The sequence below is a fragment of the Chionomys nivalis genome, chromosome 17 (assembly GCF_950005125.1).
Source record: "Chionomys nivalis chromosome 17, mChiNiv1.1, whole genome shotgun sequence".
Classification (NCBI taxonomy): domain Eukaryota; kingdom Metazoa; phylum Chordata; class Mammalia; order Rodentia; family Cricetidae; genus Chionomys; species Chionomys nivalis.
Window position 1 is genome coordinate 53,622,735 of NC_080102.1, and position 26,739 is coordinate 53,649,473.

Genomic DNA, 26,739 nt, shown 5'->3' on the forward strand with positions numbered 1-26,739 from the left:
TTATAGTATTATAACCCCAGAAAGTGATACATAAAGCAAATATATATTTTTAGGCACACCACAGAAAAACTGTTTTAGTACGACAGTATGTTCATTATCTGTATGGTATGATGGTATGTATATTTCATACTTGGCTTTACTGAAATGTAAAGTACACAACAATAATTGAAAAAAAAATAGTAGTGAATGCCAAAACTTCTGGGCAGTGAGTAGCAACTGATCTCCATCCCATGTACGCGTCTATGGATGTGAGCAAGAATGGTCGCCTCTGTTTCCATGCCACGCTAGTGCATTTATTTATAGCCACTTGACATTACATTAATGACAGATGAATGTCAGCAAGTTCCCATGCGAGCTCCAAGGAGCAGAGCCGTATTCTAGACATGCGAAATTCAAAGACCAATGCTAGCGCTGAAAATTATTTACAAAGGAGGAGCCTCTTCCTTTGCTACCTTCCTCTGGATGTTTATAGTGTTGTAAACGGTGAGGAGCATTACTGACCTATGTACAACTTTGGTTTTAATTTTTAGATGTCTCCAATGGACAGATACATACACATGGATTTTTTGAGCCCATTAGCTTAATTCTCTGCCCCCACCCGATAATATAAATGTTTTGACTGTGAAGAAAGAAAGCTACACATGTAAAAAATAAAAATGCAATGTACCATATGTCAACATTCTGATAATTGCAGAATGAGATTATATACACAAACATAGAGCAAAATTACAGTTTCCTGCACTGAATGTTTATCAAATAAAAAATGTATCAAACAATACTGGGTAGTGTGTTTCCACTTGAATTATGGTCTTCTGAAAATTATGCATGAGAATGGAAGACAAGAGGGAAAGCCTTGTTCAAGGACAAAAGTGTGACAAAAATCCCAGGAATGACATGAAAAAGCAGGTGCTGGCTCACTGGGCAGCTTAGCTAAAAGCATCATTTCGTTGTTATTTCTTGATAATTAAATATCACTTCCACCTCCTGTTTAGTGAGCTGTTTTGGCATTTACCATAAAAACCAATGACGCTAATTCAGTGTAATAAGCAGATTGGGCAAGCTACTCTTTAGTATCGAAACAAAGTACTCTAGAATGGTATCTGCCGTTCATGAACCTCACAGGGACCGGTCCCAAGATACATGCCTGTCTCCGTCAGTCAGTAGACTCTTAGTGTTGCTGCAGGATGGGAGATGGCCTTAAGTGATGATGGCTTTGCCGCTGGGGCATTTTTTGCTTGATGTTGAGAATCAAATTATTTGTTAATCTGGGGTGGTGAAGTGTGGGGAGTGAGCAATGGGGACATGATATTATTTGCTGACCAAGATACACAGTCAAGCGATTCTGCTTGCACATCTGCAGAACACACCTTGGGCACCACACACCGCACTAGAAGGCCTGGGTTGAAATGTGCGCCACAGATTTTTAATGCATCTTTCGCCATTCCCGACCAAACCCATCATTTTCTCTTTCACGGGTCTCAGGCAATGGAACTAGGATGTGTCCTTGGAATCTTCTCGTTGTTTCCTCTCAATGACACCCCCGTCAGGGCCACTAGGATGTCCTCTGGAGCATAACTTCAGCCATTTCCAATGGAAAGTCTTTCCGCGGGCTTAGTGGTGCTTGGGATTCGGAGGGTTGTAAATCCAGTCGATTATGATGAGCGCCATGCTTCCCATCATGAAGATGATTCCAGTCACGAGGAAGACCAAAGCCTGCGATTCAGAGGGAGCACATTAGGGAGCAGAGACAGAGAACAGCATGGTTTGCTTTAGGACAGTGTCACGGGGTGGTAATGTGTCTTGTATATTCGCAGGGACAAATGTCAGGTCAATTTAGGACCCTTGTTGGAAAAGGAGGGGAAACAGTGAAGACAGATAGCATAAGGGTTGAGAAGAGAGGACTAGCTGATGGATTCGGCGTAGGAAAACATGGGGACCACCAAACATTAAGTGGTAGACGAAGACTGAATGATGTAGGAAACGCCTATGACCCCTTGCATATTCAACTGATAAATCCCATGAACAAAATGAGAGCCCAGTATATGTTGACTATTTCTGACCAAAGTCAAAAGCATAAGTATCTTTGTAAGTAGGAATATTGAGAATGTTTATAACTTGAGAATTTTAACTGGAAGAGTTCTTACATATTCCACATGGACCAGTCTTTGAATTCTACCCTCTGGAGAGCAGCAGGTGAAGATTGTCATCAGCAGGGAATAGGGGATGACTTTGCCCACTTTAGAGCTGGCCAAGGCGAGCACTTCCCCCGGGCACACTGCTACAGACACCCAAGCAAGGCGGAGCCCACAGAGTCCTTTTTGGGGAATGATGACAGGAGAGCTTGTTCTATCAAACTGCCCTTAACATCCCTGGGCGCCCTCAAAAGGTGAATGACTTTCAAGACTCCGCTTGGATTTAGAAGCATTCTCTCCAAGTCTTAATCGAAGATCCTGTTAGATGGTCACCACTAAGTATGGGTAAAATATCCTTTGCGATGTATGTTTCTATAGTGTTTCTTATGAAAGGAAATATGCATGCTGCAGTTTAATAAGATGATACTTTAAACTTGAAAAGATTCACTGAAAAATGATTGATTCTGTTTTTATAGCACATACAGGGTTTGATAAGAACGGAAATGAAAGCCATCTTTGCCCTTGTGAATCTAGCAAATGGGACTACCATTGCTGTCATTGCCCACACCCGGAGGGTGCCCAGCACCTCTAATAATGTCACCTTATATCCAGCCTGGCACTGGATGTCAGTGTGCATGTGATAGGCATGCCCGTGGGAAATACACCAAGGCAGCATTTGCCATAAATGTTTAGACATTTGTTCACTGAAATACTAGACTCCTGTGAATGTCAGAGACCCTCTCCTCCGTAACTGCTGTGTTGCCCACTTTCAGCTCTTGGGTCTAGCTTATTTGGGGGTCTTGCTTGTTTCATTTTTCTAAACCATGTGTGTTTTCTGACTTTCCCTGGGTGGTTGAGATACAGTAGGGGACATTACGAGTCTTACTTACCCCAACCTTTTGGGGTGATCTCAGAGGTTCCTTCTTGACAAGTTTGAGATAAAAAGCCGCCGGAAGAATGAAAATCAGCATGGTGGCAGACGAAGCCCCTGAGGACAGAGATGCAGGGCAGTTAGTGTCTCGCATAGTTGGCTGCCCCAGAGAAGCTTCTGCAGGCACATGCTTCAGGACAAATACAATCCATTTTGTTTTTCTCAGCACTAAAAGTAACATTTAAGCCATAATTCATCTTGATTATGCATTTCTAGAATGTGTGTCTGTAAAGAAAGTTAAAATATGCCTCACATTATGCCCATGTAAGTGTAACTAATAAGTAGTAAGGAGCCAAACAATACTCGGGGGCTGAACTCAGCACTAAAGCTTCCTGTCCAGGCCTGATTCTCTTAAAAGTCATTCTAGTCAGTTGATGGAGGTGCGTGCTTTTAATCCCAGCAATTGGAAGGCAGAAGCAGGCAGATCTCTGAGTTTGAGGCCAGCCTGGTCTACAGAATGAGTTCTAGGACAGCCAGGATCACACAGAGAAACCCTGTCTCAAAAAGCTTTAAAAAAAAAAAAAAAGAGTAAAAAATGCCATTCTGCCCTAAAAATCTAGTAAACCCTTAGCCTGGACTGAGAAATCAAATGCACAGACAGACCATGTGATTAAAGGGAATGAGATGTTTAGGGCTATCAGCCTCCAGTTCCTCTAAAGACACCCTGAGTACCCCAGCTGGCACTCACAGCCTTGAGTGAGTATATGGTAGTCAGCCCTTACTTTTCTCCTGAAGACAGAGCTATAGCCATGCCCAAATCCTCTGTCCACCAAAAGGTATGTGATTTGATTTCTTTGAGGCTCAGTTTCTTTATCTCTTGAAAGGGCACTTGGACAAAATAGCTATAGGTGGCCACCAACATAGAACACAGCCAGTGTGGTCACTGAGCCCAGCAGGGGCTCATGAAATTCCTTTTAGCCCGACAGGGACAGGAGCCCTGTTCACATAGCGCCGTTTTCATATTGTCATTTAAGAAGGCGTACGTTGGAATTGATCACATAAAAGCTCTTCTGAAACTTACCTATGAATCCAAAGATGTATTTGATGGTGGGCACGAGGATGACAAGGACATTGTTGAGCCCAATGATCACTGCAGCGATCAGGAAGTGCTTTACCCAGCTGAAGGGTCGTCTGGGGAACAGCAGCGTGATCACGGAGGTCCGGATCTGCAATGAGGATGTCAACAGACCTGATCACTTCTTTCACTTTTTTTGTTTTGTTTTTTCAAAACAGGGTTTCTTTGTGTACGTTTGACTGTCTTGGAACTCATTCTGTAGACCAGGCTGGCCTTGAACTCACAAAGATCCAGCTGCCTCTGCCTCCCAAGTGCTGGGATTAAAGGTGTGTGCCACCGCCGCCGGGCTGTTTTTAATTTTTGCTATGATTATAACTATTCTAATCTAAAGCATTTTGTTTTAACCCTCCCACCCCGCCACCAAAAAGATACATCTTGATGCTTTTTCTCACATTTTCCTTGTGTTGAAACACACAGAGGACCATTTGCCATCCTAACTGCTTTAAGTTCCTACAGTTCCACGGAATTAGGTCCATTTGTGTTGTGTGTCAACTTCACACTGATCTGTCATGTCTGACAGTGATATCTTTTTTTGGCTGCATACCAAGTGTCCACTTTCTTACTTTCTTGGATCTTAGAACTCTTTGTTCAAAAATAATCTTGGGCCGAAGAGATGAAGTAACAGCTCCGTGCAACTTGGGGCAAGGAAGCCTTGCTGCTAGCTAACCGTGTCTTATTCTCGTTAGACCAGCCTAGGCACTGGACATAGACACTGAGATGGTGTAGCACAGACTATAAAGCAAATTCTGCAAACCTGGCTTTTTCTTAATTTTCCATTTTATTTGACATTTTCCACTGGTATTTTGGGGGAAAAAAGTGATACTTTTTGTGTTTCTTCCTTCTTCCTCCTCCCCCCACATTAATAGATTACAGATCCACAAAAGGCAAACTGTGAGACTCAATAACCCCAGCATTCCACAGAGGTCCTGCTCAGTCATTTGCCCATAGCAGGCATTCAGGAAACGCTGAATTAAACTGACAGCAGGAATCCTTCCACTCCCTTCGGGGTCCCCTGCAGATTCCAGCCCTCGTTTCAGCAGCTGAAGTCAGTGCACCAAGCTGGAGAGAGGCTCCGCTGGCAGCAGAGCTCAAGGAACTGCGGAGTCACCAGACAAAGAGGTCGCTGTGGGAGACGACCAAGATCATTTGGGTTTGGACAGCCCAACACAGAGACATGCTCATCTTTGGGATCTCTTCTGAGGACACACTTTTTGGACTTAGTTGGGGTACTTTGTTGGCCTTTCAGTGAGTAAACCTTTGAGTTCAGCTAGGGCTTCCCACGTTCAGAAGTGATGGGATTGATTTCCACCAAAAAATTCCAGTCTCGAGATCTCATAATGGCGCGGAGACAGGAACTCATTGCAGAAGCAGCAACTGTGAGCTCCGTCTTGAAACATGTATGGACAGCCTGGAAAAATGCAAGCTAAATCGCCCGCAGTTTCTCCTGTGGCATTCCTTTCATACCAGCCGTGGATAATGGGAGCCATCTGTGTAGGTCAAAGGGAATTCATTTGTAGAGTGGCAAACTGCACACACGGGCTTGCAAATGGTTTAGGAGTGACTTTGGGAGAGATTTTAAAAATTAGTGAAAAAGAAGTTCACTGTGAAAAGCACTTCAAGGAAGGCCAGCAATTCGATGTCACTTTCCCCAGTAACTGGGACATTATGACCTGTGATGAATGCCTGTCCAATATTGTGTACACAGGCAGGGTTAGTGAACCTATAGTGAGTTTTCTATAGGGGTGTGTGTTGCTCAGTATGACTAACTGGGAAACTTACAAAAAAGCAGGCTGAATGCAGATTCGTGTTTTATGAAGACACTACACACACACACACACACACACATTGTTTCTGTTAAAACGAAAGGATTCAGGTTAAAACAAGCAAACAAAAGGCCAAGTCAAGGGCAATCCTGTATGCTCAGGGCCTCTGAGAACAAACACAGTTTCCTAAGGTCATGTGGTAAATGAAGGTTTGGCCTACTAAAACAAGAAGACACAAAATGGACAGGAAGAAACGCAACATGGTTGGGGTGAACGGCAAAAGCTTTGTTTTCACGGTAAGTGAACTGAAGAAAATCCCTTACAGGACTAAGGGAACATGGAGTGTCAACAGCCCCCTGAAGAGGGCAACAGTGCCAAGGAGGCAGAGGAAAGGAGCCTTGGAAAGGGTTAGAAGAAAACTGGTCATTCCCTGTTACGGCGGATCCAAAAGGCTGGGCAGCTCTGTTTACCCAGACCAGGACAACGGAGGCAGCTCAACCTTATTACTCACATGCCCTTACCCATGTGCCCCCTTATCTACTGATGCAAACTGATAAGGATATGAAAATGTGGGTCAGATGCTGCAAGTCTGGGAAGTCCCCGGCACCAGCCAGGGCGCCTGACACAGAATGACACGAGGAAGTTTCCATGCACTTTCTGGGTAAAATGCTAATTGTTCCTGCAGTTTCCTGAGCACAGTCTGTTAGGAGGCGCTCTGTGCTAATGTAGGGTGCCAGAGTGAAGATCACAGATGTGGAAGTCAAGAAGAAAGGAACAGCCTTGATTTGACTCTCAGTAAACAGATTCTCCCATTGAGTAGAAATGATACCTTCGCATTACAGGATGGCTTGGGGATCGTATCTCGAGAATACCAACCCCACCACAGTTCCTGACAGTGCCTACCATATGTCTATACTTATGTCTGTGCACACTTCAGAGACCTGGAGGCAGGACACACAAAAGGGATGATTGTTCTGTAGGAAGATGAACTAGCAGGTGCCGGAAGTCTAAAAGGTGACCTTCTGAACATACTCCAGTAGGGCATGAGCCTGTCCACTTAGGATAAACAATAAAGGCTACTTGCTTTTCTGTCCCTTGTGGTGACACGTGAACCTCGCTGTAGGAAGGGAAGCACAGTTGCACATGTCACCATCCATCCTCTAGAAGGAGGTGCATCCCACAGTGGACTGCCCACCCCTCACTCAAGGAGCTCCACGTGAAGCTACTAATAGAGATTTATCCTTCATTCACTTCGTGTCTGCATCTGTCCAACAGGCATCAGAGATAAACATCACAGGTGGTTCCTGCACGCTTGTGCTGAGAAGGAAAAGACCAACTGAACTTGAGATGAAAAAGATAAGGGAATCTGAGCAGGCGACACTTATCCTCTCATCTAAGAAAGAGCCAGGTGACCGAGTTCTGGGAGAGAAAGGATGCGAAACAGTAGCTAAAGTGCTAGATTTGAACCCAGACTAGGTTTGCTTTGTTACTTGTTTGGGAGGATACTATGGCAGATAAAAACGTTTCTTGCAGGGAGGGGTGCCAAGTGTTTCTGAATGCAAAGAAAGCTGTTGCGGGGAGGGGTGCCAAGTGTTTCTTGAATGCAAAGAAAGCTGTTGGGACAGCTATGCCCTCCAGGTGAACCGTGCCATGCAGGAGAGCCACGCCCTCCAGGTGAAGCCACACAGTACAGGAAAGACATGCCCTGCATTTGGTTCACTGAAATCCTGGTCCCAAGTTACACGAAACAAATAAAAACACTATTCACAGTATCGACCGCTTTATCAGAAGCCCATCAGAATTTGGCCTCTTAGAACTTGACTGGGATATGGAGGTTGCCACTTTATCACAATTGTGACCATTTGATTCCCTTGCCCAGACCCTCATTCCCATGGATTCAAGGCACAGAATAAACTAGAAAAGGTGGTTCATGCATTTCAGAAAAGGCAAGATTCACCCGAAGACCATTTGTCATGTTCAGCATTATTGACCCCCCTGCCGGCCCACCCTCCCTGCCGGCCCGCCCACTCTGCCAGCCACCATTCTGTCTGTGACCACTGTTAACATTTCCCTGTAACTGTGGCAGTGAAAGGCCATGCCATGCCTCAGAAAATGGCAGGCATTGGTCCTTTTCCTGGATGTTGGTTCTTACAGCCAATTTCGATTTTAATGGCCTCTACCATTGACAAACTACTACAGTTCCTGATATCAGACTCAGCCCAGGGCATTCGCTCTTACACGGGACAAGAATTGCTAAGAAAGGTTTGGATTGCTAATGGTGAGACTGAATATTTGTCGAGACTGGCTTTTACCTCCCATTCTGGCAACGAGCCTTGCCTTAGCTTAACAGTTATCCACTAATTGTGTGACTACCGCCATACCCTTCAATCTCTCGAGGCTGCGGCTAGGGAAATCCTTCCTTACCAAGGGCTTGCGAGTAAAGCAAAGTGAAAGATGGTAACAGATTCCTTGCATAAAACAATTAGACAGTGCAAGTGTTTCTGGTATGCCAAAACTCACAAAGACCCCAGATACGCTTTTCTCGGCATAACTGGAAATGCCATCCTACAGAACATCCTGCTCCAGTCAGAGCTCATTTTAGGCTAAAGCTCCAGGCATGACGTTCAGAATGCTCTCAGATATAATAGAGGCCAGGCGTTATTTCAGAGTAAAGTATTAGCCGTGATAGCGACAAGGATCTGATTTCATGCACTCATGAGGAAGGAATGTGGCAAAATACACGTCACCACGCGAGCAGTTCTTAAAGTGACCACAGCGCATTATCTAAGTTGCTCTCTTATGCTGAGTCTTGTGCAGAACGTTTTGTACATAGCAAAGCTGGTTTCCGGGTCGCTTAGTTTACCACCCTAAAATGGACGAGTGAACGGAGTGTTTATGAAAGGGGCACAGTCGGCAGGCAGGAGAACCTGTGCTTGTCCACGGGTGGTGTTTTAATTCTTGCCACACAGTCCTCACCCCCCACCCCCACTTGCCCGCTGTGGTGTGTCTATGACAAACCGGAACCCTGACTAGTGCCAAGGAGCAGGAATCTCAAATGCCAGAAGGCATGTGTCAGTTTTGATGGGAGAGATCAAAAAACTCCCTTCTGGTATATCATTTACCTAATGATATACCATTTCCTGTTTGCCACCAAGACGTCAGATTCAATAACCTGAACTTTGGATGTGACCTCGGCACAACACTCTGAGGAACAAATGGAAACACCTCAATATGCTGGCAAGATGCAACGTGGTCTTAGCTTAAGTGGCGCTGGCGTTCACATTTCCAGAGGCAGAAGAAGTATATTATATTATATTAGTCTATAGGTGGCAGCCCAGGCTCTGTTTGTTTTCCATTTGAATTTAAAAATAAGGTTCGTGTTTTTTCTCATACTTTAAAAACACCACCTACAATGACTGACTGTGTCTATGTACTAAGTGCTCAACTTTAAGTGGCTCCAAAATTCTATGAGAAAATAATAATCAGCTGGGACCCACAACCGCAGACACCCAGACACCCAAATCCACAGCGAGTCAGAACAACGGACTCATTCTTCAGGACTCAATGTACTTACTGGGAAGAGGACAATGGGTACAGTTAGCGTCACTGCCACCAGGACGGCCACGCGTACCATGATCAGAGGGGTGTCAAATGTGTAGACTCTGCTGTAAGCATGGAGTAATTCATCTTCAACTTCCCCTGCAAGAGGAAGAGTTGGGAGAGTTGCTGAGTCGGCACCGGCTACTCACAGAAACGTGCAGGGCGACGGAAGAAACAGGATAGTGCAAGAGGCCAGGCCTGGGGATTCAGACAGTTCTGTAGCTTGTAAAGCTACTACATGAAAGCCTGCTAATCTTCTTGATGTGATTCGGTCCATAATAAATCTGTCTGCTGCAGAGAGCATCACAAACCAGGATGACATGCTCGGATTAAAAGGAAGGAAAAGCCTAAGCCATACTAGCTTGTCCCGCCCACGCCACCTCCACCCTCAACCTGTCTGTCAAGCTAACCCTGAAGCAGCGTCTTTGCACCTAGTGTGGGAACTGTAGGACTGATGAGCTCTAACTCTGTGTTTGTGTGTATGTGTGTGTGCTTGTACACATGTGTGCATGCATTCACTTGTGTGGGCACATGTGGAGGGCAGAGGCTGATGTTGAGACATTTTTCTCAATCACTTCTTCACCTTACTTTTTGAGACAGGGTCTCTCACTGAACCGGGAGCTTGTCATTTTGGCTAGACTGTTACCCAGCAAGACCCTGGGATCTGCCTCTTTGGTTCCTAGCACTGGGGTTACCAACACCAGGCTTCCACACCCAGCTTTTACATGGGCGCTGGCAATCTAAACTCAGGTCCTCTTGAGGATTTCAAGGGTTGTTTGTCTTATGAAATTTATTAGAAAAGCACGTGAGAATGAAAACATGATTTTTATTGGATCTCCCAATCAGAATCATTCTAAGATTTATCTGATGCCTTCTTTGAAGACGGCCATGCAGAATGCCGGACACAGACGCTCATAGATACACATGACATTAAGACACGAGTAGCACATAGATGCATATGAAGTCATACGTAGCCCAGTTTCCCCTCTATCCCTCTCAAGATGAGACAAGGGGTAAAAACACACTTGGTGGTGTTGATCTTGACTTTCTCTAGCCTGTAACCAGTGAGAAGCTAATGCCAAACTGAGAGCAAGTGCTCTGTTACCAGTCAAATGTCAGTCAAATGGGAAAGACAGCTAAGCAAATGATGGCCTCCCCCGAGGCATTTCCTCCCCAGTCGGTCACATATTCAACTTAATTTACCAAATCAGTAAAGAGGAAGTTGGGGTCCGGGAGGAGGAAGAGCTACTCTTACTTACAACTTTGCAGTCGATTTTTGAGACTCCATGTGTGTGGATTATATGCACATTTCTTTTTCTATTTTAAAGAGGAACATGGGATGTACTCACTCATATTTGGTTTCTAGCCATGAATAGGGGACGTTGAGCCTATTATGCGTGATCCTAGAGAAGCTAATTAAAAAGGTGAACCCAAAGAAAAACATTTAGGCGATGAAAGGAGACAGAGACAAAGACCCACATTGGAGCACCGGACTGAAATCTCAAGGTCCAAATCAAGAGCAGGAGACAGAGCACGAGCAAGGAACTCAGGACCGTGAGGGGTGCACCCACACACTGAGACAACGGGGATGTTCTATCAGGAACTCACCAAGGCCAGCTGGCCTGGGTCTGAAAAAGCATGGGATAAAACCGGACTTGCTGAACATAATAGACAATAAGGACTACTGAGAACTCAAGAACAATGGCAATGGGTTTTTGATCCTACTGCACGTACTGGCTTTGTGGGAGCCTAGGCAGTTTGGATGCTCACCTTCCTAGACCTGGATGGAGCTGGGTGGTCCTTGGACTTCCCACAGGGCAGGGAACCCAGATTACTCTTAAGGATGATAAGGGAGGGGGACTTGATGGGGGAGAGGGAGGGAAATGGGAGGTGTTGGCGGGGAGAAGGCAGAAATCTTTAATAAATAAATAAATTAAAAAAAATAAAATAAAATAACTGAAATGATTTCCAAAGTGTTGTGTGTCTTGCAATAAACAACTCACTAACAGAACTCAAAAAAGAGTTGGAGGTGTCTATTAAAAATGCCTTTTGCATTGACACTTTGACTAGTGTAAATACATGATAACACACATATTTGATTGAAATAATTTCTCTCCTGGGTTATACTTCATGGAATGAGAAAATATTTATTTTTTGTTTACAGTTAAGGTGCTGGACAGAATGTGTAATGTGTACCGTTGCAATGTCATTTATACATATATGCATACATACATACATACATACATAAACACATACACACAAATTTAGAATAATCCCATATTGAAGGAAAATTTTTTTGTATCCTTTTTCTTAGGAAGCTATTACTCTAACAGAATTTTAAAATGAAGCAGACATTTTACTTAATACTCTAAGACGCCAGCTTTGTTTGTTTGTTTGCTTTGTTGTTATTTTTGTTTTTCTAGACAGGGTTTCTCTGTGTAGCTTTGGAGCCGGTCCTGGAACTCACTCTTTAGACCAGACTGGCCTCAAACTCACAGAGATCCTCCTGTCTTTGCCTCCCTAGTGCTGGGATTAAAGACATACGCCACTGCCACCCTGCTTATGATGCCAGCTTTAACTGGCTGGTAAGAAAGAAGCAGGTTCAAACTTGAGGACTATGGGCTTTTGCGATTTGCTTGGCAGCCACTTCTCCTTAAAGAGTTTTACTGTATACAGTTGGATTCAGTTTCATTGTTTCTAGCCTAAGCTGGACTAGGAAACTAGACAAAGAAATACTACCTATACGTGAAGGAAATTAACTTGATTTGAGGGATTTGTGATGTGTGTGTGTCCAAGTATGTGCACGAAGGTGAACACACATACACACATGCACATGTAGATGCTAGAGGCTGGTGTTGGGCATCTTCCCTAAATGCTTGAGGCAGGGTCTCTCAGCTCACGGCTTTTGTTAGCTTAGCTAGCTGACAAGTCCAGGGATCCCCCTGTCTCTGTTGCTAGCATTGCAGCCTGTACTGCCATGTTGTATTTGTGTTGGGTGTTGGGGAATCCAAACCTGGGTCCTCATGCTTGGAGGTCAAGTACTTTATCTACTGAGCATCATCCTAGCTGGGATCGGAGAGATTTAAACAACAAACAAACAAGCAAATCACACATGACTTCTCCAGTTGCTGGAATCTATTAGCCGGGTGGATCCAGAGCCCATTTCCTTTGGAAATAGGCTAAATAGAGTGTCAATCAAAAATGCACGATTTACATACAGACCATGGCACCCACTGAAGGGATGAAAAACAATTTAATGTATCGAGATGAATGACCAGTCTAATCACAAAGAGAATGGTTGCGACAGGGTGACCTACCATAGAAAGTTAGGTAGCCAAAGAGAGCGGCAAGCAGGTACATGACAAGCATCCCTGTGATGGAAATATTGGACACTGTCTGCATCTTTCTCCGGGACCGACTGGAAAGAAAAAGAACACCAAGCGTCACTTTAAAAACTTCTTTAAATATAACTTAAAATTAAAATAAAAATGATGAAACCAGACTTCAGACATAAAGCTTACAACTTGTTTAAAGTTGTCTCATAGAGTTAAGGAAAATTTATTTTCATTTCTCTTAAACAGTGTTCCTTTAATATGTAGTTCCTTTAATGTCAAGTAAGCTTGTCCACAGAAAATTAATTAATTTAATTACGTTAAATGGCCAGGATTAAACCAGCCCCTATGGCAAAGCTTTTCCATTTCACACTGAGATGATTTTACTGAAGAAAACAACAGAGGGAGTCAGCAAATCCCTACTACCAAGAGCTCGAACTACTGAGAAAAATTTATGTTGTCCCATGGAAGTTTCTAGAAGCCAGTATAGTGAGCATTCACCACCCAATCTTCAGACTTACGGAGTCCATACTGTATGTGATTCACAAAGTAAATCTAAGACCCCAAAGAGCCAAAAGTGTTCCAGAACTTTAGGAAGCAAATCAGAATTTATCTGGTTTACACACACACAAAAGGCATCTTCTCTGTTCAGGTTTAAAGATGTAAGAATCATTGCCTGACCCCCGAGCAGTTAGAATGGGTTCAGACCAAATGCGATGTCTGCAACCTCAGAGGAGATGATTATTAATGAATCATAGATCCCTGCACTGGTAGGAACTAGCTCGTGTCCCCATTGCACACATAAGGCTGTCTGTCCCGGTGACAACTTTAAGGCAAGGAACTGACCACAAGTAGCATCAGCTGCTTGGCAAGGCTGCCCTAACTCTTAAGTTTTTGTTATCATGAGTGTTGTCATTTCCAGCTACAACAAAATCCACATTCAAATCCACACACCTGCCTGAATCAATGCACCCACTATCTCCTCCCCCACTGTGGGAAATCCTTTCCTGAGCTGTCATGCTAGAACGGCAGAAGAAGCAAAGCCTAGCAGGTGGGCTCACTCAAACCTTGGCTGAAATACATTACCAATGAATTGCGGTAGCACAAACCATCTCTGCTCAGAAAGCCATAGGATGGGCCTCCTCATAAAGCATCTTTGAATAGATGGACACATTTGCAAATCAAATGAGAATGCTAAAATGATGGCTGCCTTACTCTTTAAGTTCACTGTAGATGGGTAGGACCTCGGGGTGGCAGACAAAAGCGAATGCTAGGATTGGGATTGCATAGGCGGTCTGTAAAACAAACAAACACGCATATTTGGAGACCCAGCGTAGACAGTGATTCCAGAGCTTCTCAGTTTGTGAAATAAAATTCAGTGACCACAGCACCGCTCAGCCTATTAGGGGGCACGGGCCTATCCCTTACCCGGGAATTGAAAACAAAGTATTTGGGTTGACACTTGTCATCACTGTGGGCTTCATACTCCACTCCACTGCTGTGAAGAGGGCCGGTGGCCTGGTTCTCATCCAGCCCTGCAGGGTTTCGGTGAGTGTAATCCATCATGAAGTTGACGTCAGTGCTCTCTGAGTTATTGGGTATCAGAATCACGTGCATTGGAAGTGTGCTGTTGAACGTCAGATTTCCAGCATTGTGATCCAGGACAGGCAGAGGGCAGGGTATTTCAAATTTTTTGTAGATCACCTATAGCCAGTCATTAAACATTAAAACAACAAAAACAAAAAAAAATCGTCAAGCTTTGAGGGAGAAATAATAAAATAAAAATACACCTGTGTGGCTTGAGGGGTACAGAGTCTCCTTCGACTGCTGGGCCATAGAGAGTCCTAGCCTCTGTTCAAAGGACAGAGTTAGAACTGCGATTGCCAGTGCTACTTTCTAGTCAACAGGCCCAGGCTTCCCAGGTCTTTCCGACTCTTCTATGACATTACATCAAAGATAATTTTCTCGTTACATCAAAGTATTCATGACACAAATCATCAATAATTCTTTCCTCTTCCTTTACTTCTTTGGGGAAAAAGATTTGCAAATTTCACATCTACTCTATTTCAAGAAATTTCTCCTTTGTTTGAGTTGACTTCTTCAACTCTGCCATGGTCAAAGTCTCTTAACGGGTAGAAAGGGGAAGAGAGAATGGTTAATACAGACAGACGTGGCCACAGCCTACTCACGTCTGTTATTTCCACCTTCTTAGACACTGGGTCACTGCCATAGTCCTTTGTCTAAAGGTCTGCCCAGGGAGCTTGCCTGGAACATATTGTGTGCTATGACCTTGGCATTCTAATTAAACTATTTTTAAACCCATGACTGCCCCTTTCTCATTCCAAATTAGAATACAATAAAATTGCTTGGGAAGCAAGAACTATTCCATGCTAGTAAAATCCGTGGACAAACATGAGGACGCTAATGAAACATGGCACGCATTCCAAGCTACAAGGATCATGTCAACAAAGCACTTACCACGCTGACAAAAAACACCATGCACGTCAGGGAAAATCCACTGGTATAGCCAAGGTAACCTAGGAATCAGCAGAAATATTTTGGAAGGTGACTATAGAGTCTAAAAAAAAAGCTTGCCTAATAGAATATGAAGTAAAGATAAACATACTTTCAGTTAGTGAATTAATACCTAAATTTTTAAGGAGAGAGAGTGGAAGGATAATTCCCACAGACACAAATATGACGAGGTAGTTGCCATTGAGGTACCATTCCCTAGAAGAGAAAGAGAGAGGGTGTTGGGAACAGAAAAGACCAACAGAATGAGCCGCGTGGTATCGCAGAGGGACTGTGAGACATACCCAGTGTTTTCTTCAAGTCCCATGAAGGCTCTGATTACTTCAGGTAGTTCATATTTAATGATGAAGAGGTAGCTTGACATGGCTGGAATGGACAAAGGGACAGCTTAGTGGTGATGCACACACTGCCATCCCACACAAGCTGGAAGACGTCACAGCACTCGGGACATCCATTCTCCTTGGAAAGATGAACATCTTATCCCTAAAACGGAATGCAAAGGCCCCACACACTCCACAAGGCTTTCGGATTCTCTTGGAAAGCAGAAGTTTGTCCTTCCAGTTCGTACACGAGGGGTTGTTGCTAACAGTGCCCATGCTGTCTCTTTGTCAAATCCAACTTGGGGTACTAGGGGAACCTTGGGTCCCAAATATTCACTCTCATTAGTTTGAGACCATCATGGCCTGTGTTGTGTGGGTCTAAGGGCTATCTGACAAAAAGGGTGGAGGCCAAAACCAAGATAGCAGCAGTACAAGGCAGGACCCTGGGTGCTCCAGTCACTCTGGCTTTCTCCCGGTGACACCTGCCGGGTCCTCGGTGGTCTCCCAGAGCCACACAAAGAATCTCAGAGCCATGGCCACTGAAAGTCTTCTAGACTGATAACAGAGTATAAGAAACAATAGCTTCTCTCCCATTTTTGTCTGTTATGGATTTGGGGTTTCTTCTCTTATTCCAGCTTCCCACTGGTTAAGAAAATTACAGAAAGGTTCAAATTTCACCTGTACTATTTTGAAAACATCTTTTTAAAAAAATCTATAAAACTTCTCCCTGTTTACATATGTAAAATGTGAGAGCTTTGTCTCCAACTGGGGGGATTTGTGCAACACTCCATTCCTAAGGCTACCATTTGGTGCAATTGGATTCTAATTTGTTATCTGACACCCGGTCCAGGGTGCAATTCAAAGTAAAACTGACAAGACTGAGCTGTAGTTCAGGGGTGTAGAACAATTGTCTATCACACACAGGGATCTGGGTTCTAGTCCCCATACTACCACAACAGGGAAAGGCCGGTTTTACACAGCTCTCAGTGTGAGCTACATCCTTCTAGTGCGGTTGTATAAACAGGCATCTACGTTGTACACTGAACTCTGACTAGTTTTAAATTAGTCCCTAAGCTTCCACAGAGGAAAGAATGGTGCCGATCGTATCTGACTCTCTTGAGCTCTGTGGATACCATCATTTGATCATCTGGAAAGTCTTGGAGAGAACAGGTGAATGGCACCACCCTGTCCGGCAGACATCAGGATTGTGAGGAACTCAATGACGCATCTAAGATCATACTTTTGCAGAGGGCAGACTACACGTAAAGCACAAGGCCCCTGACTCTTCCCAATGGTCAAAATGAGGCGGTTTCTCTGCTAGCTGCTGTGTCTCCTGTCCACATGGCTTGGTTAATCTTTACAACGCCCTTGGCCACAGCAGAATCTTACAGAGCGTAAACAGGAGGTGTTTCTGATGAGCTGGCTCACCGAGGGACCATTCGATTTTAGAGCTCTTAACTGCTGACTCTCGGTGACGTCACCACCGCTAATGTGTTTGGTCTTTGAAAATTCAGGGTGCCACAGGCCTGTTTGGGTAATGTCAACATCGTCCTGCTAATGATAACACATCGGTGGCGAATGCCAAGGTTTTAGGGGGTTGAAAAACTAAAGTGTTCTAAACGTGGAACTGCTAATTTAAGAAGCACCAGTGGCTTTCCTTATGCGAAATCGCTGATTAGACGAAACAGACGACGGAGACTGTTTGCTGGGGTGGGAGCACGCCACCTCCATCTCTCTTACAGCCACGTCGCGCGTGTCTGACTGGACATGGAGCCTGCTTTGATCCACACCTGGATGTGATGTGGCTGTACTGACACCTTCAATGGCCACGGCACCCTTGCCCAGCTTGGGTGTTAAGAACTTAGCACACTCGGGGCTTCTTATTTCACTTGTCACCAACTGGAGCAGGCATGAGGTGATCTTATGAGATGCCTGGTGATTTAAATCTCCGGAAAGCTGAAGATTTTAACTAAACGTAGAGCAGATTCCTCAATGAGCTTAGATGTTTATGGCCCTAATCCAGTAAAAACAAAACAAAACCAGCAAAACAAACAAATAACAACCAAAGACAATCGTAGCAGTTCCGCAGATGTCTGCACAAGACTTATTTAAAAACATACAGATAAATAAACACCCACTGGGTCTGCGGTGTGGCTCACACACACCCAGGACCCCAGTGAGTTCAGCGGGCTGCCGGGGGTATGGTGAGAATTCAAAGCTAGAACGCAGTTGTTTGTTCGCTGCCGGGAGTTCTGTAGTCATTCATTTTTATTGCGCTTCCTACAGAAAGTTCAAGTGGCCCGTTGTAAGCTTCTCACTTACCTCCAATATTTTGCATTGTAATAGAGACAAAGGCTCCAATTTTCCCGGGCCATCCAAATGCCTTTTCCCCTAACTTTTCATAAATTAAAGACCCTATAAGGGAAGATGAAATCGCTGTGTTAGAGGATCATTCTCATGCCTCTAGCATTTCTTTACATAACACTACACTGGAATATTAAGCATGTAACTAAATAATACAGAGAAATGATAAAAAAAAAAAACAAAGGACAGGACCTGAGAAACCAGTGAGCAATGTCAAACGCTCTGCAAACAGAAGCAATGGCTCCGTTCACTTGAACTGTGTGCCGCTAGCAGCAGCTGTTATACCTGCCATTTGCCAAAAGTCTTTTCTTCCCCCTATTTGGCTTGAACTTGGGCCAATCGACTTTCATTCTTGATTCTCATTTGCTCCACTAACTACAAACCTTGGGAGAACACATTGTAGAGATCAGAGGAAAACGAACCACGAGCCTGACTGGGATCCACCTTAGCTTAGAATGCTGTGTTAAGTGAGAGCGCTTTGACGAGAATCAAACCAGGAAGTCAGTCTTTTGGTGGAAGATGTGGACTTAAAGGAACATACCTCCTTCCTTGGCGGTCTTTAATAGAAGGTGAACTGAATAGAGCGATAAAATGGCCACAGTAAGCAACATGATTCTGTAATGGAACAGAAAGTAGACAAAACTAGGTTTATAACAGGTGAGACATTGCTAAGCTAACCATTGCAGTAAACTACAGTAATAATTCCTGCCTCTTCAATCGTCAACTTTGCAAAAGTATAAGGATTTGGAGGATTCTAGGAAATTCTGGAACGCCACCCTACGAGGACTTTCTACATTGTACATGCTTCAGCTACTATCTGGGGTGTAGCTTCTTATGTAGTGGGGCACGAAACTAACGCATCTCATCTACTCACCCAGCGTCCAGGTGTGTGCATGCCATATTTGCATCAACAGGTAGCAGAAAAAGGCTACCTGAGAACCAGACTGAACCTAGGCTTAGACATTTTAATTTTTTTTATCTACATAAGAAAGGAAGATACTTTGCTAACTGGAGAGTCAGGTATAATAAAAAAAAGCAGAGGATGGTGAGTGCTGACAGCTGTACCATTCCTTGCTTATTTTCTTTCTTTCTCCCCCCCCCTTTTTTTTCGAGATAGGGTTTCTCTGTTGCTTTGGAGACTGTCCTGGAACTAGCTCTTATAGGCCAGGCTGGCCTTGAACTCACAGAGATCCACCTGCCTCTGCTTCCCGAGTTCTGGGATTAAAGGCATGCACCCCCACCGCCCGGCTTCCTTGCTTATTTTCAAAGAGACTCACATTGACATCAGGACCCTCTACATGACCACGTGTAGGAATGGCTCCTGTTCATAGTACTGATCAGTGTTTCTATGAAACCGGGAATTAGGGCATAAAAAGAAGAGCGTGGCTAGAGCCAGGCATGGAGGCACACACCTGTAACCCCAACACTTGGGAAGCTGGGGCAGGAGGATTATTAGTACAAGGTCATCCTGGGCCACATATTGACACCTTGTCTCAAACAAACTAAAGAAAAGAAGAAAAAAGAATGTGAATACATCATCTAGATAATAAATGGACAGTTCGGACATCTGACATTTTAAAAGGCATTCTTTTACTTTATTTACTCGAGAACACGCATCTTTCCATGGTCTATTTGATAATCCCAGTGAGACCACTGTTGCCTGCATGCATTCAGACCATGATTACACACTTAGAGCCCCTCATCTGTGTAGTGTGAATGCACCTGTTTTTATAGAATTGTGTAGTTCAGATTATGTAGTTTTGTTCCCTAAAAAGACAATGAGCATTCCTATATCTTAAACATGGGCTTGCTGGGGGACAAATTCTAGAAGCCAAATCAGTGGACTGCTATGTCACTTGCCGCAAACCAAGAGGGACAGCTGAGTGTCTCTTAGACACACAAAGCACATCCCACGGTGTTTAGAGATATCATGGCTCTGGTCAAGTTAGCCTGCAAGATGAGAAGAAGCCTTTCTTTAAATGTGGAATGGGATGTTCTCCAGAAGGTGATCTGTGGCTCCATGGCTGGGGAAAGTGTTTTCTGTTTCTGCTCACCCATGATGTGCTAATTTCTTAATTATGTCTAATAGCATGAATGATTAATGAGACTTGTCTCAAAGGTTACGTTCATTACGAAAGCATATAGATATGCAAGTAGATTATGAGCCTACTATTCAGATGGTAAACAGCTAATTGATTTCAAGCAGATTATTGAAGTTGGTATAAAATCCCATTCAGCTAAAGACTGTAATACATGAAATAGTTCATTTGACACAAGATAAATATTTATAGTTCTGATGCTCAGTCCTCACATAGCCGCGTGATTAGCTAATCATATGTGGTGGCAGAACACAAGTAGCATGTATTTAAAGTGTAAGTGCCACATTCTTAGACAGTTAGCTCTCCAGCATTGTGCAGGCTCCACAGTCAGATGCCTCCCAATGTGCCGCTTCATGCTTGTGAAGATACCAAGAAGCGTGTCTTGGAAAATACCAAACTATGTGTGACCATGCAGACGTCTGTGGTTGTCCATCACAGGCGAGGCCCCTATCCAGCCATCCTATTGGTCAGCCATGGAACACTGCTGCATCCATGCAGCCTGGGACCAAGTGTGGCGAAAGCATAGCGGTTTAGAAATAAGCTTCAGTCATCCACAAATATCCTTCTTGCCAGGCACTGTGTTAGGGTTTAGGAAAGGGTGTGTGGTGAGACATGGAGCCAGTTCTCTGGGTCTTGTAGTCTAGCAAGGGAGCTGGACACTAACTAAGGAAATCAGACAAGCACACTAGGGTGTTACAGTAGAGGCACAGGTACGATACACTGGCCCCTGTCACAGAGGTGATGGAAGGTAGCACTAAGGTTAGGCTGAACACAGATATAAGAAATTAACTAAGTGAAGAAGACAGGAAAGAAGGCTTGGAGGCCAGATGCAAAGGCCAGTATGTTGGTGTCTGGTACCCAGAGGCACAGGGAATAGGACTGGGGCATGCAGGGCTCTTAGATGACATGAGTTACCTTTCCTAAGACTATTCTAAGAAAATTCCTATTTCTTTAGAAGGAAAAGAATTTAATTTGCTTTGGGAAGGAATATTTCTGGTCACTGAACACTATGTTATTTGAGCCTCAAGTAATGAGCTACTCTAGGGAACGGTTTCTTCTTCCTGTGGACTGATGGGATCACTAACATCTTGGTGGTTAAATACATAGACATTCTGCCATTTGATTAAACAGACAGTCAAATGAGCAAGCGCTGTGATTAGACCCCATCGGCTATCCCTCAGGGTAGCAGATCTATATAAAAGCCAGAACAATTTACTAACACTTTCCCAGTACTCTCGTTCACAAAGAACTCGTAACAGGTTGTCAGGTTATACACGGGCTTGGCACTACACAGACATAAATGTTCACTTACACAAAGAGGACAATCCCCGTGTTGGCCATGGCATAGGACAAGCCCAAGATCCCACTGCCCATGATGGCATTACTCAGGTTGAATGAGGACATTCCAAAGGAAGTAGTTCCGGGGTGCTTGAAAAAAAGAAGTGCCGTATGAGCAAACGCTTGCTAAAGGACCAGTCTCTCCTTTGGCTACTCTCTTCACATTGTATCTCCTGGAAGAGACTGCATCCCCAAATGGAAGAGTAAGACACAGTCATAGCGAGTAAAAGCCATTCATTACTCAGAGTGTCAAAAAGAACATTTAATTTTGAATGTGATGCAAGTCTCGGCTTCATCACAGGTTGCAGGAAAAATCAAAAATACAGAGGAGTAATAAAAAGAAGGAAAACAACGTATGGCTGCAGATTACATTTGGGTTAGAATGATTTCTTGAAAAAACAAATAAATTTCATAAATGATTCATGCAGCCATATGGCAAACGGGAAAAACAAGCCTTTATTCCAGTAAGGGCCTGAATAAACACAGAATGTGCTGATGAAGGCTTGGAAAATTTCAATCACACTGTTTCCCCACCGAGACCGCGGTAGATCACACACCTCTCTGCCTGTTTACCTCCTGGAAGCAGAGCGTCACTTACGTGTTCATCCGTGTAATCGGCCAGCTTCTTCTTCCCCAAAAATCCATTTGTTAGGAACCTCTGACTTTCGGCATCTTCGTTAGCAAATTGGCTATATGAGCAGGGGAAAGGTAAGCCAAAGAAACAGACAAAAGGGAGAACATCTGAGTAAATGCTCTGACGTGTGTTTGAGGGCAGGGTGATCTACTGAACTGCATGGAGGAACACGATGTCCAAAGCATTCTTCTCTTCCTTCACACTAATGTTCTGCCTAGAGCAAGCACTGAACTCACGATGAACAGTTTTGGGGACGCAGAGTGTAATAAGGAAGGAAATATGTTGAGTTGGAAACTGTGTATGCTGTCTCTCCCCCCCCCCCCACACACACATTGACTACGCTAGAAAGAGATTAACTGGGCTGAGTTTCATTCCCTCTTGTGAACCCTTCCAAGGAGAGGGTGCAGAGCCACAGCCCTCAGTTTTTTAAACTACTGCCATGCTGCCATAAGATGATGGTGCTTATTGTTGTTTATTGAATTTTCTGTGGTGTTAGGGACAAACCCTCTGTAAGACCAGGGCTGCAGATAGCCACATCCTATTCCAACTTTACAGATGTAACAAATATGCTCAGGTACTCCTCTCATCTGATGCCCCGGATATCCCCATGGGAGGAGCTTGCCTGGTCCTACTTAGGCAAGGTGCAGCAGTGAGGAACAGGAAGGAGTGTGTCCATCTGCCAGACTCTGCCTGTGGCCTTCCTGGCATCACACAGCCCCAACAGATTCCAAAGCCATTTCCTGCTTTTCAGTTGCATCTGCCTATGCCTGTATGACTTATTGGAAAATAGTTACATAGTAACTCTGAGTTGTATTTGGTTACGTGAGTATGTGCACTCAAGTTAGAATAGAAAGTGAATTATGTACAATACTTTGGACTCACCAAGATAGAATAGATAATGGAATATTTTCTCTGAATTTGTCAAATGCAAATGGACTAGACAATGTTGTGTATTTATTGCCTGTATATACTGTATATAGTTATTGTACTTGTTGTATATAGTTTTTCTTATATTAGTTATAGCCTTCTTTATTTTAGACCAAAAAAGGGGAAATGTAGTGCTATTTTGTTTATGTTTTAACAAATAAAGCTTGCATATACACCATTACCCTGAAAACGTATTTTGGTTATTAGTAGATAATATATAAAAACCAAGAAAGCAGACTTTAAAGAGGCATGAACTGCCAGATAGTGGTGGCACACACCTTTAATGCCAGCACTCAGGAGGCAGAGGCAGGTGGACCTCTGCGAGTTTGAGGCCACCTTATTCTACAGAGTGAGTTCCAGGATGGCCAGGAGTACATACAGAGAAACCCTGTTTCAAACAAACAAACAAACAAATAAACAAACGGCATGAATCACCTAGTATGGTGGTGCACGCCTTTAATCCCAGCATTTGGGAAGCAGAGGCAGGTGGATCTCCGAGCTCCGGGTCAACTTGGTCTGCAGATTGAGTTTTAGGACAGCCAGAGCTACACAGAAAAATCTAGTCTTGAAAAACAAACTAAACAAATAAATACTAAAATATAATAAAATAATAAAAAACTAAATAAGTAAGGCATGAACCATAAAAGCTCTTTGTGCTTATGAGCTGCCTGGGCACAGGCTGGAGGCTGCACAGTCACTGATGCCGTTCCCTTCCGGCGCTGGTCAGCTCCAGCAGGCAAGTGCCAGGAGCCAAGGGGCCTGACCGGCAAGGCTGGCTGCCACCATTACAGTTTTATCTGTAAAAGCATAATACAAGCCTTTGCTGGGCCATTACATCTTCAATTCTGCCTGCTTTTGGAAAGGATTTCCTAGCTGGTGCTTTGTGGTTTTTAAGACATTTCTCACATTCCAGAGTAAAATCAAAGAGTTGGAAGCTAGCCCCGAGAAATACAATGAAAATGAATCGCTCCAGGAGATCTTTACAAATTGCCTTTCCTAATAGGAGCTAATCCTGAAGAGACTGTGGTAGGAAAGAGGCACAGCAAGGAGAGCTGGGAGAAGACGCACTGTACGGTGACTCTGGACAACGGAGCACAACACACGGTCAGCTAGACCACAACACACTCATACAGTGTCAATACAAGGTACAGCTAGACCACAACACACACTCATATAGTGAAAATACAAGGTACAGCTAGACCACAACACACACTCAATATAAGGTACAGCTAGAAGACAACACCCACACTCACATAGTGCCTAATACATGATATATCCAGAACACAACAGACACACCCACACAGTGTCTTGTACAAGGTACAGCTAGAACACAACACACACTCACATAGTGCCAATACACAGTACAGCTAGAACACAACACACACACTCACAAGGCTTTCTGTATGTTTCCAGGAACCACAGAGTAACAGTGCTGAGCGCACATGAACAAACACTTCCTAGCTTTGCCCCATGGTTCTCACGTGAACCACGGTGCCCCCGGCTGCTGTTTTCTTCTGTGTCCACAATCCTACTACCATCAGTCGGTGCTTACTGTCTTGGTTATGTGGGAGCTGTCACAGCTCACACTTGAAGCCTGGGGTGACAGGGCAAAAGCAGACAAAGGACTATAAAAATGAGTGTTTCTTCCAGTACAGTCCTAACTGAAGGGTGCCCACCACCCTGATTTATTTTCCTCAGCAAATTAAAATCTCCATTGCATGAGTGGCTTATAGAATTTAGATTTTGAAAGGAAGCATATTACTTATTTCTGAGGCATTTGCATGTTCTTATGTTGCTGTGAGAGGAGATGTGGGCATAAAACTGGCATTGTAGAAAGTATGTGAGAAATGCCCTTAGCTTGTTAATATTTTAACATCAGACACAACATCTATTGAAAACAAGGAAAATTACCTCAAGCAGAGGCTACAGTATGTTGAATTTTCTTTTTACAACTACAGATTCATTCTATACCAAACACAAACAAAACCCATCCATTAAAAGTGAATGGAAATTCACAAAAATGACATCTTATTCATGAGCTCTCAGTTAGAAATCACTGTGGGTACTAAGACAATGTTGCGTGAAGCTGAACAGCAAAATCCACTGTGGACTCTAGGGCTGTTCTTGAGCTGGACCCCCTCCAGTTCACCCTTCCACAGCTCTCACACCTGTGTGTGTTCCCTGCAGAATCTAAGAGCCTCAGATCTAGGCCCAGCATAACAAGAGCAATGATGTAAAAGAAAAAGAACACAGAATTGCCGAATATGGCCTCATGCCCCCAACAGTTACTTATTCCTTGAAAAAGCAGGTTCAGATGAAGATAAATCTTCCTCTAAGCCGAGCAAGCACTCTGCAGATATCAGTGGCCTGTGTTTTACCACATTCAGGAACCACTGAGTTTAGAAACTGCTCTGATTTACCCCTTCCTAGTCCACCAATGCCTAAACTCACAGCACCCGGTCATCGGTAGGAAGGCCTTGGCCCCTCTGGACTGCCTCCCCACAGTGGGAAGGAGACGACCTCCTTGTTAGAAGTGAGCTAGTGAGCTTTAAAGGTTGGTGCAGTTGGTGAACAAATAAAACAACTGGAAGCCTGGGTGGAAGGCTTGACAACAGGCTGAGGAAATGCCATATATTTCATGGGTGACCCCATGATGTTTGTGAATGATGTTACTCAGGATATGCTTTGGAGAAAATAACAAGCTAAACAAAAAACCAAAATCCAGAAAGAAAGAAAGAAAGAAAGAAAGAAAGAAAGAAAGAAAGAAAGAAAGAAAGAAAGAAAGAAAGAAAGGGCAACCTCATCCTACCCCCACCACCCAAAAAACCCTCTGGAGATACAATATTGAAAGTAAAGGCAAAGAAAAAAGAATCTGAGGAAGAGGTCTTCCGAAAGATAAATAAACAACACACCAATGTCAGTGAGATGTGGGTTAGCAAAGGAGACAAGGACAATGCAACTTCACTTTGCAATCAGTCACACCAAGGACCAGAGTTGACGTGTTAACATCAACACTGTTAGCTCACATCGATCCAAAATCAATGCAGTCGTCCCACCATGACCCCGGTTTTCCAAGCCCACGGCCTGTCTTGTTTTCCACAGAGCCTGGCGATCTTTCATCCCGTACCTGCTCATGGCTGCCTTTTCAGAGTTCCCCATCCTCGTGTAGCTGTCTTGAACACTTTCTCCACTGCTGCTCTCGTCGTCAGGCTCGATGTTGACATTTCTCAGTTCCATAGGGTCCATTTGACCTGTCAGCGCTTTCCTGTCCACCCAGGAGCTTCTTCAGTGTAAATAATACACAGCACCTTCAGGTTAAGGCTCTTCCACTTGGTGTGGACGTTCAGAACGCTCTGTTCTGAAAACAGAGCACAAAACACACCATTATAATTTGCTTTGAATTGGATCGATGAATCTGAATCCTACTTTGTGGACACTTGCTGTAAAACACAGAAAGGAACGAAGTTCTTGGAAACCTCACCAAAAAAAAAAAAAAAAAAAAAAAAAAAGCCCTGAAAATTTTCCTCACCTAATAAAAAAGGAAAAGAAGAAAAGAAACAAAGAATGAAAGCAGCAAAGAAGGGAGGGAGGGAACAAGGAAGGAAGGAAGGAGAGAAAAGAACATGGCAGTTATCTTTCAACTCATCATGGGAATAAATTAAAAGCAATCTCAAGATGTGACAGGCGGTCAT

The 26,739-nt window shown here is 43.9% G+C and overlaps 1 protein-coding gene across 1 annotated transcript; it reads right to left on the reverse strand.

Annotated features, from left to right (window-relative positions):
- Nucleotides 1-1,555: 1,555 nt before the first annotated feature.
- On the reverse strand, nucleotides 1,556-26,293 carry Slc38a4 (solute carrier family 38 member 4). The gene is made up of 15 exons (XM_057792254.1): nucleotides 26,175-26,293; nucleotides 22,085-22,175; nucleotides 21,461-21,576; nucleotides 18,591-18,664; nucleotides 18,008-18,100; nucleotides 15,650-15,731; nucleotides 15,481-15,563; nucleotides 15,312-15,370; nucleotides 14,262-14,537; nucleotides 14,049-14,128; nucleotides 12,819-12,919; nucleotides 9,476-9,600; nucleotides 4,085-4,229; nucleotides 3,023-3,120; nucleotides 1,556-1,713 (listed from the first exon to the last, which is right to left on the reverse strand). The coding sequence occupies exons 1-15, from the start codon at nucleotides 26,291-26,293 to the stop codon at nucleotides 1,612-1,614; spliced, it is 1,644 nt and encodes a 547-aa protein (XP_057648237.1). The 3' UTR covers nucleotides 1,556-1,611.
- Nucleotides 26,294-26,739: the final 446 nt, after the last annotated feature.

What these genes read in the sequence shown, in the direction of transcription:
- Slc38a4 (XM_057792254.1), bottom strand. Translation starts at nt 26,293, where the DNA reads ATGGACCCTATGGAACTGAGAAATGTCAACATCGAGCCTGACGACGAG. An exon ending in ACGGGGATTGTCCTCTTTGT is followed by an intron (nt 18,665 to 21,460) that starts GTAAGTGAACAT and finishes GTTCCATTACAG; the next exon opens with AATCATGTTGCTTACTGTGG. An exon ending in AAAGACCGCCAAGGAAGGAG is followed by an intron (nt 18,101 to 18,590) that starts GTATGTTCCTTT and finishes CTTCCCTTATAG; the next exon opens with GGTCTTTAATTTATGAAAAG.